General features: G+C 29.2%; 6 protein-coding genes across 6 annotated transcripts; 3 read left to right on the top strand and 3 right to left on the bottom strand.

Moving 5' to 3' along the window:
• Positions 1-242: 242 nt before the first annotated feature.
• On the bottom strand, positions 243-9,728 carry PGO_133220 (hypothetical protein, conserved; the record flags this gene model as incomplete). Its single annotated transcript, XM_028689838.1, has 1 exon — positions 243-9,728. The coding sequence occupies one exon, from the start codon at positions 9,726-9,728 to the stop codon at positions 243-245; it is 9,486 nt and encodes a 3,161-aa protein (XP_028545639.1).
• A 2,716-nt stretch (positions 9,729-12,444) lies between these two features.
• On the bottom strand, positions 12,445-13,610 carry PGO_133210 (hypothetical protein, conserved; the record flags this gene model as incomplete). Its single annotated transcript, XM_028689837.1, has 5 exons — positions 12,445-12,493; positions 12,612-12,700; positions 12,911-12,983; positions 13,183-13,331; positions 13,557-13,610. 5 exons carry the CDS (start codon positions 13,608-13,610, stop codon positions 12,445-12,447), a joined length of 414 nt encoding a protein of 137 aa, XP_028545638.1.
• Positions 13,611-14,352: 742 nt separating this feature from the next.
• On the top strand, positions 14,353-16,347 carry PGO_133200 (lysine--tRNA ligase; the record flags this gene model as incomplete). The annotated part of the gene is made up of 1 exon (XM_028689836.1): positions 14,353-16,347. One exon carries the CDS (start codon positions 14,353-14,355, stop codon positions 16,345-16,347), a length of 1,995 nt encoding a protein of 664 aa, XP_028545637.1.
• Positions 16,348-17,077: 730 nt separating this feature from the next.
• Positions 17,078-18,010, bottom strand: PGO_133190 (prefoldin subunit 2; the record flags this gene model as incomplete). Its single annotated transcript, XM_028689835.1, has 4 exons — positions 17,078-17,126; positions 17,315-17,388; positions 17,589-17,712; positions 17,871-18,010. The coding sequence occupies 4 exons, from the start codon at positions 18,008-18,010 to the stop codon at positions 17,078-17,080; spliced, it is 387 nt and encodes a 128-aa protein (XP_028545636.1).
• Positions 18,011-20,609: 2,599 nt separating this feature from the next.
• On the top strand, positions 20,610-21,794 carry PGO_133180 (hypothetical protein, conserved; the record flags this gene model as incomplete). The annotated part of the gene is made up of 1 exon (XM_028689834.1): positions 20,610-21,794. One exon carries the CDS (start codon positions 20,610-20,612, stop codon positions 21,792-21,794), a length of 1,185 nt encoding a protein of 394 aa, XP_028545635.1.
• Positions 21,795-23,325: 1,531 nt separating this feature from the next.
• Positions 23,326-24,495, top strand: PGO_133170 (hypothetical protein, conserved; the record flags this gene model as incomplete). The annotated part of the gene is made up of 1 exon (XM_028689833.1): positions 23,326-24,495. One exon carries the CDS (start codon positions 23,326-23,328, stop codon positions 24,493-24,495), a length of 1,170 nt encoding a protein of 389 aa, XP_028545634.1.
• Positions 24,496-27,847: the final 3,352 nt, after the last annotated feature.

Below are 27,847 nucleotides of genomic sequence, written 5' to 3'. Positions count from 1 at the left end.
AAATCAGACAAATAAACAGATAAAAATATTCGTACTTGTAAATAATAGGATGCTGCGAAAATTCAAAAATTATTGAAATGGCTTTCAAAAAAGCGAGCGATAAAAATAACCATATAAGGCGACGGAAGGTAGTGAGAAGTAAGAATGTATGCACAAATCTTGACACAAATACAGATGCATACAAGAATGCAAGCCCCAAAAAATATGTGCGAAAGAAACTCCTATCGCATGTAGGTACACCATCACAACATTTCAGTAATGCTCATGCTCCAATTTGTCACTTTGTTTTGTAACATGTACTTCATTTTTTCCCGTAAAGGAATTAAAAACATTTTCTTTAAGTTATTATTTTTAATAAATTTGTTGATCTTGTCATCTAGGAAATCATCACATGTAAAGTTAATTCTTCTCCATTTTCGTTCATCTAGCTGAATACTTAATTGAAACGATTGAGGAGTAATTGGGTATTCATTTTGTGTGTACTCTTCACAATTATCATTATTTGAAAAATTTGCACTAGTACGTTTTCCAAAAAAGGGTGAAAATTTTCTATTTTTTCCTAATAAATTTTCATTTTTTTTAAAAATGTTATTTGCATATGTACATTCATTTGCATAACATGACATAGTACTATCTTTGGACATATTGTTTACATGATCCGCCAATTGTGTACTTGTCTGTTCTATACTTTCTATTTTTCTAAAATTTATTTCATTGTATTTTAGATCGAATTTGTGGGCTTCATCATTCCTTTTTTCACATTTTACACTATCATTTGTTTGATGAAATGATTTGAAATGTGTGTGCGAATTCAGCTTTTTGTCATTGGTAAAATTCAATTTATTATTCATTTGGGGTATATTCAAAGGAGAAACATCATTTGAAGGAGGGTTATTTTTTTTTATTGACGTCTCATTTAGTAAAGAAACTGTTCCATTTTTGTTTCCTTTGATATTTTCAGTTGCGGTAAGTGAGGCTACTAATTTTTCCCCCTGATGAGATGGTTGATTGGCCAAATTTCTATATGGATACACTTTTTTCATTTTATCTTCTTCATATATGGAATTCTGTTCTATTAGACTAGCTCCAGGGGTTCGATACTCACTGCAGAAGTTGCTGCTTTGATTGGTTTGATTGCTTTGGTTGCTTCGTCCGCAGGTGTTCGAATTGCACTTTATGTCATCGCTGGACTTATCGCTTGGAACATGACCCAACTCCTTATTTGACTTATTACCCAATTTTATTTTCAGGTTTCCTTTCAAGATGGGCATGGGCCCATTAGTTGGCGCATCGTAAGAATGTTCTCCCCACGTGCCTTGCATAATTTTGTGTGAACTGTTTAATTTAACATTGTGAGACAGATTGTGAGGCAGATTGTGAGACAGATTGTGAGGCAGATTGTGAGGCAGATTGTGAGGCAGATTGTGAGGCAGATTGTGAGGCAGATTGTGAGGCAGATTGTGAGGAAGATTGTGAGGAAGATTGTGAGGAAGATTGTGAGGAAGATTGTGAGACAGATTGAGAGGCACATTTAGAGGTAGATGTTGAGACCCATTGTGAGGTCTATTGTGATGCATGTTGGGATCCCCATTGTTAGGAAGACTATGGGGCCTACTACGAGGCAAATTATGGGGAAGTTTGTAGGCCATATTATGAGCCAAATTATAGGACAAATTTTGAGGCATGTATTGGCATGTATTAACTGTGGAATAGTGTAGGGTATTCCCCATGTTACTGCCGGGAGTTCCATGAAGAATTTTAGCACCAGGAACATACTTGCAGGATTTCCCATGTATATGTTTTCCAGAATGTTCTGCATGCCCTACATGTTCAACGGGACTAGGGTTATCATTTGGATCAGTATTTACAGAGTATTTTAATTTTTCATGATTCATTTTGAAAAGTGAATAAGGATTTTCAATCTGTACGTTTGGTATTCCGTGTGAAAATAGAAGCATATCTTTTTTTTTAAGATCATCATTGGGTAATGTACCACCATTTTGTGAAGAATATTTATTATGGCCGTATGTTGTATGGGGGTACATAACGGGTTTGACAAGTTCCCTTTCTAAATAACCTTTGTTCTTATTTTTTAAAACATTTAGATTATAATTCATTATATTTTTATTTAGATTCTCTGCTTGTATTTTTGTATCACGAGTGTGATTATAACTAGGTAATTTGTTTCCATTTTTGAAATTGTAAAAATTATTTGCCACCTTTGCAGAATAATTGGGAATATTTTGTTGCATATAGGGATAAAAAAGAACGCCTTTGTTTGTACTTTTTTTTTGTTTTTCTATATGAGCTGTAATGGCTTCATCATTATAAGCGAACATGTTAATATTATTATTAACTTTTCTAACATTTGTACACAAATTTGCATTGTAAAAGTTATCACTCTTAGTTAAGCTGTATTGACATGGATGTCTATCAGCACTATCCGATTTGTTATTCGTAATGAATTTGCTTATTTGTGCATAGGTAGTACTGGGGAAATTATTAATAGATCCATAGATATTTGTCATCCCTTTTTCAGATGTAACATTCCCTTTCATGTAGTTACTTACATTTTCGTTCAGCAACGGATGGAACCTTGGAAAAAGTTCTTTATTATGAGAGCTGTTATTTCTTACGTTTTGGGAATCGTCAAAGTGGTTATGATAATTCTCATTATAATTATCTCTACTAAGGTTGTAATTATATGGAATATGTTTTTTTTCTTCGTTAGGAAAATTAATCCTCTGGTTTGGTTGAACCGGCATCTGAGGATTGTTTTCTTCATGAATCAGATTTATACCCATGCATTCCACATCTTTTCTGTTACTGTTTTTAGAACTTATGAAATTATTTTCTACCTCTTTTGCAAAATTTTCTTCATTTTTGTTTGCACCTTTTTTTATCGACACACTTGGATAATTTACACCATCCTGGTAGAACCTTAAAGGGGAACATGGTACATTTGTATATCGATCTTTATTGATAGTACACATATTAGTGTTGTAACACGATGTGGTATCCACATTCTCATATGCACATCTCACATTTTTATATTTATTATTTTTATATAATAAATCTTCTGAATTATACATTTTTTCCTTATTTGCATTTAGACCAGCATATGGGATATTTTCTTTATCACTCTGTCCATACTTATTCACAAAGTCTTTACTTAAATTACATCCCACGTAATTTTTGCAATTTACCATATTAGCTCTATTCGTTAAGTTGACTTTTCCACTAATTTTGTTAAAACACGAATCATGCATATATTTCATATTCCCCACTTCTACACATTTGGGAAATTGTAATGGTATGTTCTTATTTTGAATATTCACTAATTTGTCAAGAGCTGGGGCAGGTATTGCATTATTTTTACTGTTGTATGTTTTGCAAATACTAGACAATGCAGGAGGTATATACATACCTTTAATGGTATGAGAACTTCCGTTTATGAACTTAGTGAATTTATGAACTCCCTTATCATTTGGGACAGTGGTATTTTTATATACTTCATTGATAGAGTGACCACGAGTTTTGTTTTCCAGATTTCCACCTTTGTAAGATATCAAATTTTTGCTGTACAAATATTCGCCCTGCCGAACATCTGGAGTGTTTCTCTCACTGAGTTTGTTGACTTCATCGTGAAATATGAAATCTTTATTAATTCGACAATTGGAACTTGGAATTTCTGCTGAATTTTTATGCAAAATGTTATCCCCAATAATAGGTTCACGTTCAGATTCATGCTCATGTTCGGTGAGTAAATTTGGGTGTTTCTCTGTTTTTTCCTGACCCTCAACAAATCTGTACGTACCATTCGAATGAGCATAATTCATACCATTTGAATGAGTATAATTCATGTCCTTCTGATTCTTCACATTGTCAGTTTCGTTCAACTGGTTGACATCTTTTTTATCATTTTTTGATTGAGTTTCTTTGCGACACTCTGCATCTTCCTCTTCATTATTATACACAAATGTATCTCTTGTGAAAACAAGATTTGATGTCGAAATGGGTTCATTTTTAGCGAGATGCATGTCTTCATTTGGCAAATATGGAAAATTACTCGGAATGTTTTTTCTTATGCATTTTTCCATAGAAGGAATTTGTACAAAGCTTTTATTAATAGTGCCTTTTGCATGGTCTTCTTTAGAAGATGCATCATTTCTGTGTGAATCTGTATCATTTTTACACGAATTTGCATCCTCTTTGTGCGAATCAGTGTGATTTAGGCTCGACAAGTAGTGCTCTTTACTTTCATGTGTGTCACTTTTGTTAGGGATATGCTCTTCCTCAACAGTGTAACTATCGATGTTGTGTTTATGGCGTGCTTTTTCTTCATTTTCCTTAGAATTGACCATATTATTTGTGCTACTATCTTCATCCCATTTTTTACTTAACACTGTGCCCATTTGTGCGAACTTTTCTTCTTTTTGCAGGTATATCGTTGGAATATGTTCCTTGATATTATAAGTGTCCTCTCTTTTAATAGAAACATCCGTTGTGGTATCACCTTGAGAAATGTTATAAAAATTAGTACCTAAATTATTTTTATCTTTCTTAATGGATAGATCATTAGTAGATGGATTCTTTCTTTTTTGCAATTCTGCTGTAGCAATTTCATTCTCTTTAATATTCCTAGATATGTGAATGTTGGGAAATATGAAAGAATTCAAATTTGTGTCTTCCTTTACTAATGTAGTATTTGAAAATGATTTAAATGAGTCCTGCACATTATTGATATTTTCTATGAAAAATTCGGAACACTTTGAATTTCCCTCATTATCCTCATTTAAATATTTGACAAATTTTGATGAGTTTTTTGACTGATCCTCCTTCGTATTATTATTCGTAGTTACATTATTCATGTTAGTCTTATCTGTTGGAGCCATTTGGCGCGAATTTTCTATCCCATTTCCATTCATTTCTTTATTCTTATCATATTTTTTATGTGTTTTTCTTTTATTATAATTGTTGACATCTTTATCTTCCCTAGGAGTAGAGTTACTAACAGTGTCTTCCTCAAAGGTTTCCACGTCGACTACAAGGTTGTGTGGATCCATGTTTTCTCTTCCTTTTCTGTCACCCTCCTTGTCGTATTGAATATTTTGGAATTCATTTTTTATTTTACTTTTATTAAGTTGATGAAAATCTAAAAACTGTTCATCATAGGTAGAACTGCTATCACTACCTTCGTTAAGCTGTTCTCCATTTCTTTCACCTGGAATGACCGTTTCGGGATTCTTATAAATTTCACCATTATTGTTATGTTGACCTCTTATATATTCATTTTCACCATTTTTTACGCACCAAATATTTATATTTTCAATGTGAACGTCGCTTTCAACAGAAGAAATATCATCATCGTAGGAACTGGAAGAGTTATCTACGAGAAAATTTTCTTCCTTCTCCTGTTCCAAAACTTGATAAATCTTATTTTTTTCTGGAGAGCTTTTAAAAAAAGTAGATATATCATTTTTGCTTTTCTCAGGTGTATTTTTTTTTCTCTCCTTTTGTTGGATAATTTGTGGAGCACTTTTTAAGACACCTTTTTTTATGCTTTTTTCTGTAGCTTTGGATGTACCTTTTTCCACATTGGCACTACTTAAGGTTCCGTTTCTGAACTCCTCATTTTTGCTAAACGTGACAGATGAAGGAGTTTTTAATTTAATCTTTTCAACATTAAATTTAGTGAGATAGAAAGAAACAGATGAATACAACCATAGGCTAGACAGGACATTACTGTACGCATGAATAGTAATATTATAAAATACATCAGTTTCAGCATTTTGTAATATTACATTTGATGATTTATAAATCTTTGATTCAGTAGATTTGATAAACCCATCTATAAACTTTGTTGTAATTAATTTAAACTCTAAACTACTTTTGGGAAATTTGTGTTGTGTTCGTTTTACTAGTTCTTCATTATTTGTGTCCACATTAATTTTGATATAAATATTCTTGCATTTGTACGAGACCACAATGTCTAGAGGATATTTTTCTTTTTTGTTCCTTTTCAGCACATTCCCTTTCTTTGCATTAATTTTCTTCTCATCCGTTTTGCACATTTCCATTATTTGATCCCCCATAGGATCACTCACAATGCTGCTTATCATTTTCATTCTCGCCCCTTTGTCTACCTCATGTTTGTTGCAGATTAATGCGTCGTTATGTTTCGTATTTTTTTTCTTAAACAAAACATTTTTTTTTGCATTCACTTCACTTTTGTTGTCCCTTTTGTTGTCCTTTTTATCGCCCATTTTGTCGTCCATTTTGTCTCCCATTTTGTGGTCCTTTTTGGAATTTTTTTCGTTTAGTGGTACATTTGTGTGATATGGAATGATGGCACTTCTTAGATGTTCCCTATCATAAGAGTCACGTTTTGTCATTTGATGAAGATTGTGTTTACGTGTATATGTTGTGTTTGTCACATCTTGGTCTTCTTGGAAATGATAACTCATGTTAGAGTTGTTAAGTGAACAAATGGGACGATTTTCATAAGAACTTGAGCTATGGCAAGAAGGAATATTGTAAATTTGATTTTCATCATTCTTTTCATCGCCTTCTGTTAGATTTTCTTGATTTATATCCTTTTTATATCCTAAATTTTGACAAAAAATGGACTTGTGATCTTTGCTTTTCATATTTTTCTTTTCATAAATAATTTTTTCTGACCTGTTCAGGTTGCTATTCTGTTGACACGAATAATAATGCCTGTTTTGACGTTCTTCCTTGAGCATTTTTAAAGACTTAAATGATTCGTTATGCATTAATTTTCCACTTATAGGAATATTATTTTGTTTTGATATAAAAGGAGATTTGATCTTAACATGTTTATTAATGTCACTCTTTTTGCTACCTATTTTGAGATACTTACGAAATGTATTTGTGTTTTTTCCATATTTTTCATTTTTTACATTATTGTAATTAATTCTTGAGTCTCCTTTTTTCGTATTTTCCTGACGGTTTATTCTATTCTTGTAGTTCACCTCTGTTGATTTCAGATCAATTAATTTGAGTGCATCGGAAATAATGGAAGTGTTTATCTTCTCATCATTTATGCGCATTCCTGATAATTCTAGATTTGTATTTTCTACTAAACCTTCTGATATATTCCTAGAAGTAGTAGACACCTGTTTATTCTGTTTTTTTGCCAATTTTCCATGTCCATTTTTAAGCAACGAATATGTGTGCTTCTTTTTATCATTTTTCATATATTCCTTTTTTTTTCTGTTGTTTAATAATCTTTCCCGTAAAGAACATTTCGATAGTAGTAATAGATTCAATTTTTTATTTTTTCTTATCTCTTCATCATCTTCATTGTCTTCCACTCCTTCCTTATATGAGGAAGTTGTGTAATTCGATGCTCCAAAACGAGGTGAATAAGCACAATATTCTACATTTTCCGAATTGTTATTAATTTCAACTTGTCTTGTTTCCTGTATTTTTTCTTTCATCAAAATTGTGTGATCAACTTGTTTACTATCCCTTTTAACTTGTCTAATGTTGCTTCTACTCCTATTTAGTTGACCCTTCTCTCCAACAATATCATCATCCGTGTAACTTTTCCCCCCTAGAAATGAGCAAAATTTTGAGCTGTTACTTTCAAGCTCTTTTTTATTATTCGTAAGTGGGTTAGAATTAGGTAAGAATGGGTGTTTAAAATTTTTTTCACTGCTTAGCATTTCCTCGCTTTGTATGAGACCCACATTTTGATAGCTTTGATAATTTTCGCAATTTTGATAATTTTCGCAATTTTGATAATTTTCGCAATTTTGATAATTTTCACAATTTTGATAATTTTCGCAATTTTGATAATTTTCGCAATTTTGATAATTTTCACAATTTTGATAATTTTCACAATTTTGATAATTTTCACAATTTTGATAATTTTCACAATTTTGATAACCTTTTTTCCTATTCATGAGGCCCACATTAGCAGGAGTAAAAAGGCCATACTCTTGTGTCGCTCCCACCTGAACAGAATTGGAACCATTTTCATACTTCTGATGATTTAATACGTAATAATTTTGTTTTTCCATCTCTCCAGGTTCAATCAAATTTGTGCCTTTCACTGCATAGGAGGTAAGTTTGTTATCTCTTTTAGTATTTTCTATATATACCAGCTTGTTTGTCTTTGGATGAGAAAAATTAAATGTGTCTACAGTATCTGATAAATCATTATTATTTAGTGAGAGAGATACATTTTCATTTGATTTTCTCCCTTTAGATTTGTTAAATGGGTCTTTTAGAACCCATTTGGATGGATTGGTTATCTGCTGATTGATATTAATTTTTAAGGTGGCTCCTTTTTTTACTTCTCGAGCTTCTTTTCCCTTTTCTGCGTTATTTTTATGTTCTACTTCAAAATATTTATCCCATTTTTCTTCCAAGCTTACATGATTCATAGAAATACAATTATCTAAGCGTCTAGACATTTCTTTTTTTATAATTTTCTTAGAATTATGTGCATAGTTATCATTATAGTTGTTCATAACAAGTGGATTATCTGAACAATTTGAGCCTCCCATATCAGAAATAAACATGTCTGTTCTTTTGAATTCAGTTTCTTTAATTATATCTCTAAGACTTTTTTCTGTTTTGCTAAATTCGTGCACATCATTTTTTAATCTATCTGATTTTATCATGTCTTCTGATTTACTAGATCTGCATTCATTAATATTACTTCGAAATTGTGTGCTCTTATTCATATCACATGGGCCATTGGTAATGTTGAAATTGTTTGAATCTACTTCTTCGTCTTTATAATTTAAAATTCCAAAATGCGATAAATCTGCAAACTTTTTTTTTCGAATTGGGATACTACTTTCACCATTCCTATTGATTCCGTTGTTTTGTTTTTCATTCGTGTTCGTACACTTTTTTGTATCATATGCATTGATGAAAGTGTATTTATTTCTAGCGTACACTTCTTTTGTTATTTTTGCAAAGTCGTCAACTCTTTTATCTTTCGTATTGTTATTTTTTGTCGTTTCATTCGAATGGCTTTTCTCATTTTTTTCTATATGGTTTGTGTTCCATTCCTTTTTTATAATACTTGAAGAAAAGTTATTTGTTTTTTCATTATAGCATTTTTCTCTTCTTTTATTCACATTATTGAATGCATGTCTCACATTGTACTGACTTAGAACATCTATATCCTTTTCTTTCTCAGAATCTACATCATCGTTTTTATCGTTCAAGTAGGAATAATTTTCATTGCACAAATGATTTTTATTGAGTATTATGAGCCTTTGATGAAACACATTATCTAATGGATCCTGGTTACTAAAGGTGGGTTCTCTTTTCCTATCAGTGATGATTCTTTCTTCATATGTAATATTATCATTAATGCTATTTGTTTCTTGCGATGAGATACCTTTGTCGAACAATACTGGATTTTCCTGATTCTGCAAAATTTCACTATTATTATATTCATCACTTTTTTTTCTCAGTTCTGTGCACTTCATGTTAAAATCGCTAGGTGAACAGTTCTTCTTTGACGATGTATACTTATCTGAATGATAAATAAAATCCTTAGGTTTGTTATAAAAGAATAAAACTTCCTTATTTAAGTAACACTTTTCGTCATCTTCATTCTGCACATCTGTGCGAACTTTTGGAAAGTTCTTACAACGGCTTGATTCGTTTCTAGATTCTTCGATCATGGAACCTAGATTGTTTCTTTTTGAGAAAGATTCTAATTTGGATTTATTCTTCATCTCCAAATTTAATATTCTATTGTTTAGACATGTATTTTTTCTTTTCGGAAAAAGAGAAGGAAAGGACAGGAAGGGAACGGAAGTTGAAAAAAAAAAAGAAAATAATGGCATCAGAGAATAACAATATTTAGATTTATCGTTTATTATTATAGAAGAATATTTCTCACTTCTGTGCAATATTCTTTTTACAACTTTCTAGTTACCATCAAATTTTTTTTTTCTGCGAGGTTCTTTTTCTCTATTACTTAAGTGATACCTTTTATATTGAGCAAAAAAAAAAAAATTTGCAACAATTGTTCTAAAATAACATCAGTGATATGTTGCTATTTGAATGACTGTTCATAAAATTAGGTGTAAAATAAAAATTCTTTTTTAGAAATACACATTTATTTTATTTTATTTTTTTCGAAAAATTTTAATATAATATACAAAAAATGTGTAGTGTATTTATATCACTCCTACAATAAGAATATTTTTATGTAATTTTTTCACTTAACTAATAGTGGTTACATAGCTGCAAATGGATTGCAACATCAGCGTTGTTTTCATAAGTACTAAAATGAAAGTTGTAATAAAATGCTTGTTTTTTGTTTTTTCTTTTTTGGTTTTTTTTTATATAATATTTTTTTAAGCTTGTGTTGTCTTTTTTTTTTAATTACAGGTTATAACTTTTTACAATGGTAGTTTTATTATATTGTCATTTATTTTAATTACGTGCGTGTATTATTATTCAATCATTTTATGAAGCATTGTTAAAAAGACAGAACAAAAAGAATAGAAAATAGAAAAAAAAAGGAAAAAAAAAAAAAAAAAAAGGTTTAAATAGTGACTAAACAATTTTTTAATATATTTCTTGGTACTGCAAATTTGTAAATGAATTTGTTTTTAAAAACGTATCTTTTTTTTTCCTTTTTCCCTTTCTGCTTTCCTCTTTCTTCTTTATACTTTTTGCCTTTTTTTTTTTTTTTCTTTTAATTTCTAATATTTCACATGATATCAAATATTCCTACTTGTCACATGCACGTATGTATGTTATTTATTCCTAATCGAGCTTACGATTTTTCCTGATGCACAATTTGAACACCCGGCTTAACCATTGAGCACTCTTGGGGAGTAATATTTCTTACTCTTGTTGTGTGATGTTTGCACAAGTTTTGCTTTCATTTTTTTTTTTTTACACACTGTTACACACCATTCTATGCACCTGTGTACCTATATATACATACACATAAGGATATATATATATATACATGCTTATGTGTATATTTCTTTTTTCTGTGTGCATACATTTGCAAACGTGACAAAGGTTCTTTGATGTGCTTAATTACTTATTATTTTTTTTTTTTTTTTAGTAACCAATGTGTCCCATACTCATGCAAAGATCTAAAAATGATGTATATTCCTATAATCACTTTGTAGTAAATAAGAAAGAGGTAGAAAAGATGAAACCAACAACTCTTTTCAATGCTTTTTTTTTTTTTTTTTTTTTTTTTTTTTTTATATGACAACGTAAGGTTTAAATTAATTCTTTTGTTAAAACACTATTGTTTCATAAAAGCGGTGTCTATACGTTTGAACATGTGTACCCTCGATAGACGTGAACATGCATATATACATATATATATCATGAATGCAGAAGGTGCACACTAAATTTTTGAGGAATGAAGAAAACAACAGAGTTATGTGCATGAATGCTGAAACATATGTGTGTAAATTGCACATATGTACCTCTTGCATATGTACCATTAGGAAACATGAACAACACGATGACAGAAAAATAAAAAAAATAAAAAACGTATAGAAGAATGCTTTATGAGGGTCTTAGAACTCAAAAATATAAACACTTTCATACATACGTGTGTACAAAATTTTTTTTCTTTTTTTACTAAACTTATTTCTATTAAGAGCGTAGAGGAGGTAATCCTTTTCTTTTTTTTTTTTCTAAAAGAAAAGTTTCTTAAAATTTTATTTTTTTTTATCTTACAGAGGGGAAATAATATATATGTGTTTACATTTTTCCCTTTTTCACTGATCAAATAATTCGAAATTAAAAAAGAAAAAGAAACAAATAAGTAGATTGCCTTATTCTAATGTATGTTAGAAGAGGACTACAACTTCGAAGTACATCAAAAGGACGTATTTCACAAGGTATGAAATTTAAATAGAAAGGAAAGCATTTTCAAAATTTAGTAAATGTTAAGTCGTATGGCTGAATGCTTTTTTATTTTATCTTTCATTTCGTGCATTCATGTGCAAACAACGCTTTTAAAAAAAAAAAAAATAATATAATAAAATAAAATTAATAGACTTAAAAGAAAAAAAAAAAAAAAAAAGAAAACCGTACAGGGAGGAATATTTACTTTCCTATATCAAACCATTTTAAGCTGTCTTCACTAATTCGCATGTAACATCCTTAAGTATATTCAATTTTGTACTTTTCTAGTTTTTTTGTGTTTTTTCTAGAACCTTTAAATGGGTAGAAAAACAGACATTCGTCTAAAATATATCCGAACTGGTATATCTTATGCAGTTAATAATATGTGGACAAATAACATGAGCATAGCATAGCAAGAAGAAATTACAACAAAATGGAAAGAAATACAGACAAACAGAACAATTCAGAAGTCTATGTCAAAAAAAAAAAAAAAAAAAAAAAAAGGGCGCAAAGCAAGATTAGACAAACGGGGTTCCATATATGGCAAAAGGAAAGGAGTTGTTATACCTCATCTTTGCGGGCCCTCAAAATTTTCTGATTTTGCCTATTTCTGTAAAAAACGTTAAAAATAATATATATATGAACAAATTCACAAATGACGAAAAAAAGGCGCTTTTTGGAGATATTCATATTCTAAATTTTCCATTAGCATTTTTCATATTCTTAACTTTTCCTTCATCTTGACTATTTGAATTTTTCTCCATAAGTTTTCTTCCATCCTATTTTGCTCGTTTATGATTCGTCTTTTTATTTCTCCCTTTAAATAGGCGAAATGCGTGTGTCCATTTTTTTGACAAGTACGGACTGTCTCACAAATTCATGTACAAACAGTCTAATTCGTTAAGAAAACATTTCACAAGCGAGAGGTGATAAAATGTGTACACACCGACATGTAAATATATATATATATATATATGTGTATATACTATGGGAAAATGAGCGTTCCCCTTTTATTCGCTTTTGTTACCCTCTCTTTGTCATAATTCTCCAAATCATTATGATATTCAAGTGCCATAAGTAAATCTTTGTATCCATATGCTCTAATCGGTGCGACGAAAAAGGAAAAAGTTCATATGATTTATTCTACCTTTTTTTTTTGGCATTATTATTTTAAAAATAGATGCGGAAATAATGGGAGTGTGAAAGGAATTTACATTCGTCTCCAGTTTTCTCTAGATTTATTTGCTTATATGTGTATATGTATAAATATATATATATATATTTTTTTTTTTTTTTTACGGAACATCGTAATGAATATCAACGGGAATGGGTTCTGACGCTTGCCAATTTTTTTGAAAATCCAAGGGGTAGAGCAAAGAACTGCTAGGAAAGAAGTCCATAGGATTCATTTTTTCCTTTTTTGCGTTACTCAGTGATGAGAAAAATATCTGCATATATTAGGAAGAAGCGAATGCAATTTGGGGGCTATATCTCCTATTTATGAAGTCAATGTAATTATAACTACAAGAATGAAAATACTAAACATTTTTCTTAATTTTTTTTCATTTGTTAGGAATATTAGATATGCATTTTATACACAAACATTTCCTATATGTGTGCAAGTTCTTGTGAACAGAATAAGTAACACATTTCAAGTGAGCAAAATGAAATACCTGTTGAAAAATAATTAAAAGATGAAACAGAAGAAGCTTTTTCACGATATTCATTTTTTTTTTTTTTTACAACCACGTGTATAATATATATATATATATATATAACAAATGTTGCTATACAATTTTCGTACACACAAAAAATATAATAAATTACTATATTGTAAAAAATAAAAATTTTTAAAATGTCATGCTTTTTGTTCTACATAGTTAGCAACATTTTTACGGAGTGTCTAGCGCCATATTAACAATTTTTCAAAAGTGTCCATATACTCATGTTAAGGCTTTACTTAAATGTATATACATATGATGATCTTCCATATGAGCAAAGTAAAGCGAAAGCATACGAGCACATGAGGATAGAGGATATATGTATGTGTGTGTAGATTTGGCATTTACTCATTCGCTCGACTATGACAACTATATAGCTACAAAAAAAAAAAAAAAAAAAAAAAAAAAAAAAAAATTTAACTGAAAATGAAAGGTATCGTAATTTCACTCGAAATAACTATTTCCCTGATTAAGGCGAACTAAAAGGATTAAAAAAAAAAAAAAAAAGAAAAAAGAAAAAAACAGCGCTACAATGCACCAACTCAACAAATACCACATGTTGCAAAGCACTTCGAACTATAGTAATGTTATGATTACCTAAGCAGATGGGCTAGTTTTCTGGAAGCTGCACTAAAAACATGCTTTGCTACGCAAAGAAAAGTCAAACGATGGTAAAGTAAAGAACAATGAAAAAGAACGTAGAAAAGTGAAAAATTTCCTTTTTCACTTTAGAAGGAAAAGAAAAAAAATGCAAAAGAAAAAAATAATTCCCCATCTGTCAGTACTATTAACATTGTTATTATCATGGTATCTCTTGTTTTTGTGTAGTCGTTTGAATTGCTTTAAATATAGTAGTAACATAATAAAAAGGGGGTTTACGATAAGAAGGAAAAGCAATGGCATTAAGAATAGGAAAAGGGAATTTATTCTAAACAGTTATGGAAAGGAATTTTTTGAAAGAGTAAAAAAGCTAAACCACATATCAGATGTTTTGGGGATTGATGCATACCCATCAGATTTTATAAAAAGAACTACAAAAATAAATTATTTGAAGAAAAATTATGAGTATTTAAAAAATGGAGAAAAGGATCTTGATAAAACGCATGTTATATACGGCCGAATTATGGTCAAACGAAATAATGGAATGTTCCTCAATGTGCAGGATGATACAGACACTATACAAATATATATAGATGAAAATCTTATGTTTAAAAAAAAAAAAAAGTCAAAACCAAAAAATGATAATCGTTTAGTAAACGGACAAACGGATGATCAGTGTGACAAAAATATTTCCTATCCTTTGCCACAAACATTAATGCAAAGAACGAGTGGTGATAACAATGTCACACATGGGGAGAATAATATACAGTACTCGTACACACATACTGATAATCCACCCAACACAGACTCATTAAATGTTAGAAAAATTGTAGAAGTCGGAGATTTTGTAGCAATAAAAGGATTTATCCGAAAATCGCTAAGAGGGGAAATAACCTTACACACTCGTGAAATTTACATGCTAACAAAATCATTATTGCCTTTACCAGATAAACACAAAGGCATGAAAGATATTGAATATAAGTATAGAAAAAGATACCTTGATTTTTTAACGAATAAAGAAGAAAAAGAAAAGATTTTGGGAAGATTTCAATTAATTCAAGAAATTCGAAAATTTTTATTAAAAAAAAAATACGTAGAAGTTGATACACCAATATTACAGTCATTACCCGGAGGTGCTTCAGCGAAAGCATTTGAAACCTTTTTAAAATCGTTAAATTTAGTTCTTTATTTAAGAATAGCACCTGAATTATATTTAAAAAAATTAATTATAAGTGGAATATCAGAAAAAATCTTTGAATTTAGCAAATGCTTTCGAAATGAAGGATTGAGTACTATCCATAATCCTGAGTTTACATTACTTGAAATTTATAAGTCGTATTCTAATTATAAATATATGATAAAATTTGTTGAAAAGTTAATAAAAACAGTTGTAAAGAAATGTCCCCATCATTCAAATGGTAACAACATATTACTGCTTCAAAAAAAGTGGAAAAAAATATCCTTTATCAAAATACTACAGGATTACACATCTATAAATTTTTTGAACTTATCCTTTGAACAAGCTTATAATGAAGCAAAGAAATTAAATATAACATTTGATCAACAGAAAGAGCATTTAAATTGGGGGTTAGTTGTTCAGGAAGTTTTTAAAAGAAAGGTAGAACCATACTTAGACAATCACCCTGTGCATATATATCATTTTCCGGAAGAAACTTCTCCACTAGCCAAAACATTACGCAAAAATAAAAAGCTGTCTGAACGATTTGAAACGTATATAGGGAAGATGGAAATAGCAAATGGCTATTCCGAGGAAGCCAATGCACTAATGCAGGAAAGAAAATTTATATCTCAGTATTCATTAAAACACAAAAGTATTAAAAACAACAAATATAGCACCCCAAATAGTCGTGATGATTCTAATCGATTGGATCCAAACAAACAGAAGAATTATTATCCCCCCATTTCTATAGAGTTACCCCAAGAAGATGAAAATGTTAGGTCAAGCAAGGAACATATCGAAAATAAAAATTGTGAAATAGATTATGATTATGTAACTGCCTTGGCGCACGGCTTACCCCCAACTGGAGGTCTAGGTATAGGGATAGATCGTTTGTGCATGTTGCTAACAAATTCGAGTTCAATCAAAAATGTATTATCGTTTTCGATCATAAAACCAAACTGAATTAGACACACAAAATGTAGAGGTATAATATTTATGAGCATACTTGAATACATATCAATATAAATCATTGTATATGTTGGTACGATTTCTTTGTTTTCCCGAATAATACATAAACGGAAGTGCCATCTACCTGTAAATAAATGAAGCAAAAAATTGCATTCCTTTTTTTTTCTTTTTTTTTATTTTTTGTGTTAGATTTTATGCAGCTTTTTAAAATATACACGGTTGTATGTTTATGTACTCATCTGTTATGTAACCCAATTTATAAGACAACGCATATTTTGCAAATTTTTTCATGCCTTTTCTATAATATACGAGGCCATTGGTAATTTTTCAGTTTTAAACTATAAACATGTGTATGACATATTAGATGAAAATAACTAATTTCATTGCATTATTTAAAAAAAAAAAAAAAAAAAAAAAAAAAGGTATATTAAACCTAATAAATAAACAATTTTGTCAAAAACTAATACCATACCTCTGTGGAAGTATGTGTGTACATAGTGAATACATGAGAGCGTATAACACTGTAAAAAAAATTAAATTTTCGTAGGGGTTTCAATTTGATGGATTACGATACAAATAAAAAAAAAAAAAAAAAAAATTGAAAAAAAGGAGAAATAAAAAAGACCTATAACATGCTTGCAGATGATAAATTCTTGACCAGATTAAAACAGTACCTCAACTTTGCTCCTTTTTTATCCTTATATCTAGAACTGCCATTACTATGTTAAGGTTTCTTCGAAATAGTATCACTTGGTGATATAGGAGTTTTTGCGCTATGAAAAAGAATTTTTTTTTTTTTTATTTGTAGGTATTTTTTATAATTTGTTCATAATTTATATATTTACACATGTAAATATTTGTATCCTCATTTGTATAAATGGCGCACAAAATAGATAAAATGAAAATGCCGACATGAAAGTAAATATAAAAAATATGTTTACAAAAAAAAAATAAAAATTACTTTTTGATAAATTTGGTAAGTTCCGAGTTTTTTTCGTCTAATTTTTTTTGGCATTCAGCTATAATTTGTTCCACCTGTGAACATGTTACAAAAAAATGATATTTTCCTGTATTTTTTTTTTTTTTTTTTTTGGTGTGCATGGCTAAATCGTGTACAGTTAAAATGTAACCTACTACATCCAAATGAATGTTAGTGAAATGTTCAAATAGTTTTATTTTTGATTAATAAATGAAAGAACATGTTATGAAGTATCATACTATGAATTTGTTTATACCTTGTTTTTATGATCTACCAAAGCCGGTTTAATTTCACCCACTGTCCTTTCTACTAATATTTCACCAACCATCCTATAGCATCTTCTATCAGAAGGAACATTTTCTAAGGCTTCCAATACAAGTCTTTGTAATCATTGATAAAAGAAGTGAACAAATATATATATTAATATATAATGTAATATAAAAAAGGAAGACGAAAATACATAAACTTGAGAGAAATTATAATGCAGTATACATAAAAATTTTCTACATAAGTGCAAAATTTTTTTTTTTTATGATACTTGTGTTCGACAACATCTTGATATAATTCTTCTATTTTTGAGACTAGTTGAACCCTATCCTTTTCAATTTGTTCATATGTTGCCTTCGTTTCATTTTTCTCATTAATTTGGGGTAATTGGATGGTACTGTTGGTTTCCATTTTGTGAAATTCTCGCTGAATATTCTGTTACAATAGTATAGCTCTATGTGTTGTGCGGGCCAATACGTTCTCTTCTTAATGGAATGATCATTCGACTTGCACAAAGGTATAAATACATATATAAATGGCACACGTACATGCATATGTTCGTACATTCATAGGGAACTGCTTAAATGAAAAGAAACGCTTAGCAATTTTATTAGAAAAATGCTTAGTGATCATTAAAGATTCCTTTTCGTTATATGAATTATAACTGTTTAACTAAAAAGAAGATAAAATCAGGGTTTCCCATGATATATATGTGATATGTGCTGAATGATTAATATTGTGATGGAACGAAAAAAAAAATTCTCCCCATTTTGTGAGTTCATATTTCTAACATAATCTTTTTTTACATGTTCTTTAAAAAGGCTAAATTACTGCATGTGTCAAGGGTTATTTTTTTAGGGCACATATTTTTTGAAGTATTCTTAAGCTAGAAGAAGTTATGAAACACATGTATTTTTGAATGTCATATGTACACGCATTTTGAAGTATCGTGCAATTTATATTCCGTTTTCCGTCCACTCCAAATTTTCGTATTATCAAAAGTTGGAAATAAGCACAAATGTATTTACTATGTGTTAATTTAAATGATTGTACAGACGTTAATTTAAAAAAAAAGTACAGAAGTGTGTATAATTTGGTTATCTAACAAAAAAAAAAAAAAAAAAAAAAAAAAAATTTTTTATGATTTTATCTTTATTAAGAGTGTATTTTCTTTTTTTTTTTAACCCTCTTTTGTGAAACTCATTAATATTGTTTTTTTAACTAAAGCTTGCATTTATAATTAGGGGTGAAACAAAGAGAAAATAGAAAGTATCTCAAAAATTAAACAAATTTGTGTTTATATCTGCAAGTTACACAAATAAATTTTTTTGATTATGTCCATCACAAGGGTTATGCCACAGAAATATATTCGCTTTAAAAAATTTAAGAATCATCATGAGTAATGAATTAAAACTTCTATTACAGGACAATTTTTAAAATAACTGCATAATTACTATTATGACAGCATGAAATGACAAGTTTAAAATGAGTAGAACGAAAATTTGTCATGCCCTCTTATTATTTTTTGAAATGTTCAAATATAAATTAATGTCCCCCTTACATGAATAAAAATTTAAAAGTTCAAATAGAGGTATCCTTTGTTAGTTTATGAACTTTGTCGAGGAATAGTATATATAAAACGTTCGAATAGTGCTTTATTCGTATAAGCGATTTTTCATAATTTAACCCAAAGACATATCTTCTTTTATTTTTCCTGTTATAAGGCATTAAATATATTTTCCTTTTTCCAAAAAAATCTTCCTATTACGCGGATGTATTTTTCGACAACTGAAAAATAAATTAATCCTATAACATTTAAAAGAGACATGTTTGTGATAGAAAAAATGAAAAAAGAGAAAAACATAAATAAATCAAACATCCTTTTTGCAGATCAAATTCATTCGTTTGTTCGCTTTTTTTTTTTTTTTTTTTTTTTTTTTTATTACAACAAGCACAAGGTGGAATTAATTTAGAGCTAACCTGAAAAATGCAAAATGACCAAAATATTTTTTCTACATTCGCTATTTAAGCTTGCAGATGGCTATTTTTTTTTTTAATATAAATTGTGAATAGGCAATAATGTATTGGAGGAAAAAAAAAAAAAAAAAAAAAAAAAAAAAAAAAAAATGGATATAATGTTGCATGAGCACACACCCTATTCAGCTTTTGAGAATAATTATAAATAAACTTATTTTTAGTACATTAAAAATGTGTATACTTATACAGATACATGTTTTCACAAAGCAAAAATATGATATCCCTTACACAGGAAAAATTAAGAACAACAAAGGTTTCCCCTATGTTCATCCCTTTACCTTTACGCCTTCATTTTTACGTCTTCATTTTGTTACTTTTTTTTTTTTTTTTTTTTTTTGCTATGTCATGTTTTCTATATTTACCTGACTGTTAAGAAAAGAAAGGTTCCTTAAATTTCTACAGATTTTAAAGAAAAAATTACAAAAACGTTGTCTTTATTCAAGTTCCATACACTCCCCATATTTTTGGCCTTATTTGGTGCAAATAAGAAATATTCTAAATTGCATCATGTGCTTAAAATGGTTCTATATAGGAGTTATATTTTTTACATTCTTTAATGCTACCATGTAATTTCTCGTGCTTGCATTTTTTTTTTTTATTATGCATCCTTTTTCAATTTTTTATCATAAGCATAAATATCATGCAGGCATAAAAATATCTTTAAAAAAGAACTTCTCCTCTTTTTCCCTTTACACAAGATTTATGAACACACACCTTAGCGTTTATGCACGTGTTCTCAGGTGTATAACCTTTTTAAAATATATTCGTTTAATGAAAGACTATGCTTTCGAGAAAAAAAAAAAAAAAAAAATCAAAACAATACAATACAATACAACAGGAAACGAAACAAGATAAAACAAGAAAAAACAAGATAAAACAAAAAATTAATATGACATATCATTTAGCCATCACATATTAATTCTTTTAAGAATATTTCAATTAGCGATTGTGAAAAATAGCAAATAACACGTCAATGGAATTCAGATGTAAAAGATTAGGCTTAATCCCCCCCCAAACAATTGTTTTCCCTAAACCTGGATATAATGAGCAATTGGGATCCCTCGTTTACCCCAGCAATGTAGGAGGAAATTGCTGTTCTAGCACAATCGCTAGAAAAAGACACATTAGTGCATCTCCATTCGTTAGCGTGCCTAGATGCAGAATAGGTCATTTTCAAAGACACGCGGAAGTTCCTGTTTTTCACAAAATACCAAAGATTGTCGAAGTCCCCGAAGTGCGAGAAATAACGCGATTTGTGGATTCTGTAAAGGTAGTAGACATTCCAGTGGAACAAGTTAGGATTGTTCCTAAATTAAAAATAAGAGAAGTTGAAAAAATTAGATACGTACCAGGTATAGTAGAATATATAGATATTGAACAGGAGCAAATTGTTCATAAACCGTATACAGAAATAATAGAAAAAATTTACGAGATACCTGAGATTGAAGATGTAGAAATAGAGGTACCAATTTATGTGCCTACGCCAGTTGGCCCTCCAAAAGACGTCCATATTAATGTCCCTTTACCTTATGATGTCCCACAATTTTGTTATAAACCGCATAAACAAATTGATCAAGGGATTCGATACCCTACATTTCACAGAGTGATAAACAAAGACCCTAACCTTTATGTAGAAGAAGAACTTGGTGGCTATTCGTCAGATGTAGATCATTCTAAAAAAGAAAAAGAAGAAATGAATTCATCGTCCTATGTGAAACTAGGTGCTACATGTAGAGAAAGGAAAAATAATAATGAATATTCTAAGAGAGGATACTGCGTGAACGAAAACAATGTGGATGACCAGAACATACGTGATAAGCACATGAATGAAGAATTAAGGTGTTATTATGATTATCAAAAAAATAATTCTCATAATGAAGATGAAAATTATAGTAAACATTTTAGTAATTATGGATATAACAACAAAGGAAAAGGTGCTGCACATAACGAAAATAACTTGGATTCATCTGAACCATTTGAAAAATATTATTATTCCTATTCCGCTTTTAATAACTATAAAGGAGAATATAATCAAAACGATAATCATGAAGACAATAAGAATTATATATATGATAACGATTTTTCTAACAAAGACACTTGCAACAAGAAAAATTCAGCAGAACTTATAGTAAAACGGTCAAAAAATTCTTACTATTAAATTTCTAGCTCTTGGTTATTCACTACTCCTTAGTATCTAATTGTCCATCCGACTAACAATCTATTTGTACATTCATATATCATCCCGTCTGTGCACTCGTTCCATGCTTTTGTTTTCCTGTTTCTCTTTTCCTTTTTTTCTACGTTTTAAATATTATAAAAACCTTTTAATTAATATGTCATTAACCAATTATAAAAGCAAAGACAACTCAAAAAAAAAAAAAAAAAAAAAAAAAGAGAAAAAAAGGGAAATTAGTTCACCAGCTTACACACACATACACCATTCATTATATGAGTAAACGGATTGTTAACTCAAATAAACAAATTAAAATATTGAAAAAAAAATTATCTCTTATGATAAATATGCAATGAGAACTCATTTTAATCGTTTATTGTGTTCTGAAAAAAATAAAACTTTATGGCTGAAATCCTGGATACACTAATGATATGGAACTAAATTTGAACAGCTTATGATTTGAATAGAATTGCATCTACCTGTTCTTATCCTTGTGCCTTTTGTAACATAAGGATGTTCACATTTTTGGTAATATATGAAAAGTTGAATCATCACAGCATTCCATTTTAAAAAATTATAATTAATTTTTGAAAGCTCTTAATCATAATGCACTTTGTAATAATATAAAACGTTAGGGGAATATTTTTTTTTTTTTTTTTTCTCTTTTATTTGCCTTGCAGCAATGTTAAAATTCAAATGGCAAAACCGTTTTTTCACATGTGCATATATCTTTTTTACTAATGGATTAAATAGTAGTATTTTTACATGAATATGTTTTTTTTCAATATATTATAAAAATTGCATAAATTGTTCTAAAATAACAATTTTTTGTCGTAGGTATAACGTCTTTTTTTTTTCTTTGAGTTTTTTAAATAAATGTGTAATTTGCTAAAGGGACGTGAATAATAAAAGAAAGAAAAAAAAATTTAATAGCAAGGGAAATAACATGTTTTCCGAAAGCTACTGCAAGCACTTTGTTATAGATAGTATTGTGCAAAAATACAGTGGTAAGTACCATATGGATATGCATCCATGTGTGAATAGCATACGAGTGCACAAGCTTTGGAACTTATCAGAAGCCACAATTGCTCATACATTTTCCTCCATTCAACTTTTTCACACATTCATGCAATACTTTATAGAAGGTGAAAATTCAATGAATAAGAAAATGGTGCACATTGTAAAGCATAACAATTTTGTGCATTTTGTGCCATTAACAAAAATGAAAACCTGTTCATGATTTGTAAAATGTTTAACCAACTTATATAATTTCCCCCGTCCGCTTTTATCTCTCACAAGGGGGTATCATTACACTCCTGTTTATTTTATAATTTTTTTATTTTTTAGTATAAATTTTTTTTTTTTTTTTTTCTAACTGCTTTGCCTGCACACAAATGTATATTTGGTGACAATCATATTTTTGTGTAATTTGTTACACTTAGGTGTCATCCGTGTTTTCCCCATTACACCCTGTTCCCCATGGGGCAACAATATTTTACTTTGATTTATTATAAAAATGAAAAAAACAAAAGTAATAAATAACCTACATGAACAAGTAAAATCATTAGATGATAATAACATACCATATAAATATTATAGCGCGTCAAATAACATAAATATTCAGAATTATTTAAAAGAAAGTAAAATTATATATAAATGTCCGCCGAACTCATACATAAGTCTTAATGAGTTACTGAAATTAGTTGACACATTAAATAATTCAGAAAATGACAATGTGAAATATTCAGTCTGTAATTCCGAAAATGGAACAAGTGAAACATGCAACAGGAACGTAAGTAAAGATGAGAACACTTATGGACAAGTCAATTATAGATCGCATAATAATATAAATAATAACATTTTAATGAGCGAAGCAAAGATGTTTAATCAGGATCCTTACCATAATGCTGCGTATCATAGTTACAAAAACGAGTACATGGAATATGGATATCATCATAATTGTCAGTACTACGATAAATACACTAGTAATAACAATCACCTGAATTCTAACAACCCATCGAATAGGAACACATACATGTTTCATGATGATTATCGAAATGGAGGAAATTATGGGGGGCATGCCCATCTGCAGAATAATGGAAACGATCGAAATGTTGATAACAGGAAAAACGAAAGTAGATCTCGTGATAACAACAACGAAACCAATCATAACATTGTCAACCACAACATGAGCAACCACAACATGAGCAACCACAACATGAGCAATCACAACATGAGCAATCACAACATGAACAACCACAACATTGGCAACCACAACATGAACAGCCATAACATTGACTACCCATCTAGCTGTAGAAACGCATCAGGCTCTAACGAAGTATGCACTCTAAGTAGCGCTCCATCTAATCCCAATGAAAGGAAAGATATAATTCCCATGAACCCCATGAAAGCGCAAACCTCACCACAAGCATCTGTTAGTAACAAAGATGGTAACTTGCTGAAAATTTTGCTAGAATGCAGAAGTAATTTGTCAAAATGGAATAATATTACAGATCCAGAAAAATTAATTAGCACAAAAAATTTAAAATTGCTCCTGTTACATCGCCCCAATTCAATTGATGACATGAAGAATTTGAATTTAACAGGATTCGGGGAAGATAAAATAAAAAAATATGGGTACTATTTTTTAAATATATTTTTATCTGGTTACATCGAAGGGAAGTAATTTACAAGCAAGAAAAAAAAAAAAAAAAAAAAAATCCGAACACGTTCCACAATTCGGGACAATTCTAGGCAATTTTAGACAATTCACATATGTAACCTATGTGTATAAACCATTGTCTGTTTATAATACACAACTTTAAGAGGTCTATTTATAGTACAGATTACATATGCAATGTAATCAAATGGGCATTTTGTGCTCATCCCCTCTTTTCACTCTTTTAGTGCATTTGTTTTACAGCGCGCTAGGCCTTTCACAATGTTGTTACTTGTCTATCCCTTTGAAAAAATCTGGAAGAAGTGGGAAAATATGGACGAGGAGGAAATGCTCATCGTTCAAAACATGCATATATATATGTATGTTTATATAAATGTAGCAATTGTGCAGACTATCAAAAGAAGTAACACATATTCCTGTGACATCAGTTGAAAAAATCCTATTTTTTATTTACGTATATTTTTTTGTTTTTTTAATTTTTTTATTATGCATCGGAATTTGCATTACTAGGCTTGATTGAAGCATATACTTATTCTTATTATTTATTTCATTTTTTTTATTTTTTTTTTCTTCTTTTTTTTTCGTATATATGCCATTAAAAGGAATACTTAAGTGAACTCTTATATAGGTTCACATTAAGAATGACACCTTATATATAACATTTAGAAAAATTTAACTGAATGTTTAAATGATTGTCTACCAAATCGAAGTATGAAACTAATAAATACAAAAAGACATTTTACTCTTCTGAACTTTTAATATATGGATATAAGACCACTTAGGGTAGGTTATTAAAAAATATTTTTCATTTATAAGAACAATTTATATGAATTTTTTTTTTTTTTTCAGTATATATTATTTTCATACACCAATTTTTACCTCAGGTATGCACCATTTTGTACTTCATTTTATTTTCTTATTCATTTATTTATTAATTCATTTATTTATGCATTCATTTATATATATATATATTTTTCCCTATCCCCTTGTGAACTTCAATGTGTCGTGCTACAATGATTATATGAGATCTGTTGGATGTACTTAACAATGAGCAGTTATTCGTTTGGTATGCTTACTCTTTTTTTTTTTTTTTTTTTTTTCTTCTTATAACTTTTTGCGTTTGCAAATTACACAACTATTACACATATATGTATTTATGTTCATGATACTCATATATGATATCCCCCAACTATACATATATAGTAACGATTTTATACATTTTCTATTATTTATTTTTTTTGAAGAAGAAGAAGAAGAAGAAGACCCGGATCACTATAGAATAGCCTCAATGATTGACATTTAGGCATAGTACAATATCATGTCATGTTATGTCATGTCTTGCTATCATGATTTTCATTTCATACGTTTGGATAGCATGTGTTTTACATATTCTAACACATAGATAATAGTACGAAATTCACGCTACTTAACTTTTATATGAATGGGTTGCAAGCTGAGCTGTATATACACATTAATTTGGTGTACACATTCGCATGAGGGCCACTTGCATAATAAATTTAAGAAAAAAAAAAAAAAAGGCAATTATCAAAACAAATAAATAAATAACAATAATAACTGTGGCAATGTACTACTAATTAAAAGGTAGTGCTTACATAGTGGGAAGAATTTTAACATTGTCGTTATTATACAAACTTGTGCGTTAGTTTAGAAAATCTGAACTCTTTCCATCCACCTGTTTGTTATGTAGTAAAGAAAATATTCCTTTTCTTGGATGTCGAAAAACTTTCTTTTACAAATTTGCATGTATTGAACGAACTTGTACATGTGTATAAACCTGTATCTATAAAAATTATTAAGTAATAAAAAAGGGCTAAACATAATTTTTTACACATGCTACTGCTCCTATTTTGCTTTTTCGTATGCTTTATTTTTTATTTACTTTTTATTTTTTTTTTTATTTTAACTGTGTCCCCAAATATTCAGCCGTTTCGGCCAATTTAGAAATGCTGCGTGTGTAGCCTTTTTCAGTCGAATATAAAAAATCAGAAATAGGCAAACGTGGTTGTGCAAGAAGATACACCTTTTATGTATTCACAGGTCTCACTCGTCCTGCGCATATTCTTATATATCTTTAAAATAAACAGATTTGGAAAAAGATATATCTATATATAAAATCTGGCATCAATCTTATGCACAAAAGTATGTAAACGTTTTTTCACAGTTTTTTTGTTGCCTGCTTACTTTGCTGCTTTTTTGCTACTTTTGTTATTTATTTTATTATTTTTATTATATTTATTATTTTTAACATTTTTATCATTTTTATTATTTTTATTATTTTTATTATTTTTATCATTTTCATCATTTTTATCATTTTCATCATTTTCATCATTTTTATCATTTTCATCATTTTTACCATTTTTATCATTTTTATTATTTTTTTGTTTCTTTTTGAATATTCAACTGTATTTTTATAGAATAACCTAAAATGCGCATTTTTTAACATATATAAACGAGTGACTGAATATAAAAGTAGTATGCACTCCCTCCCTCTACTTACTTTTCAGCAAGTTTCCCCTCCTCCCATTTTGTTTCGTTTTTCTACTATTTTTATTAGGAATTTTTATTCCCACTTGAGATTTTTCTTTTTGCGCATTCCTATATACACAGCTCTCTTTTTTTATTTTATTTTTTTTAATTTTGGATATTTTCTATATATTAACTTATATTTAATTGCATATTTATTTTTATGAAAAGGGGAAATTTTTAAATATATGTTGATTGAAATGTTACAAAAAAAAAAAAAAAAAAAAAATACATTCAATATATATAGTAGAAATAAAAGGATTGATGGGCTTATAAAAAAATTCTCTGGTGTAGGTGAAATTTTCTTTTATAATTTTCCAATAAATTTACAATATTTCATGGTTTGCAAGTGCAAAATTTGCGACGGATAACATGTTTGTAAAATGGTATATGTTTTCTTTAAATGGAAAACTTATGTTATTTGTTTTTTTTTTTTTTTTTTGCACTGTTACATGTTATAATAATGCACGTATGAAGAATACATAATTTATTTATCATTTATGTAAGAAGGTACGCGTGTAATCTACATAATGAATGTATTAACCATATGTATATGTTATCATGCCTATTTCATATAATGTATGCATAAGAAGAATATGCAATTAGGGCGATCTTTAAAAGGGTTCTTGGCAAAGTAAGGTGAGTCAGCTGGAAGGGGTGAATAATAAGAATATATATATATAGATATAGATAGATATACATAATGCATGCGACATAATACCGCAGGAGTAATAAAATATGTACACAAAAGCGCAGTTATTTTTGGGTACCTAAGAAGCAATTTATATGTATTAATTATATATATGTATTTTAT

This window comes from Plasmodium gonderi, assembly GCF_002157705.1.
Source record: "Plasmodium gonderi DNA, contig: Chr13, whole genome shotgun sequence".
In the NCBI taxonomy this organism is placed as follows: Eukaryota; Apicomplexa; class Aconoidasida; order Haemosporida; family Plasmodiidae; genus Plasmodium; species Plasmodium gonderi.
This window is presented reverse-complemented; position numbering and strand designations above follow the sequence as displayed.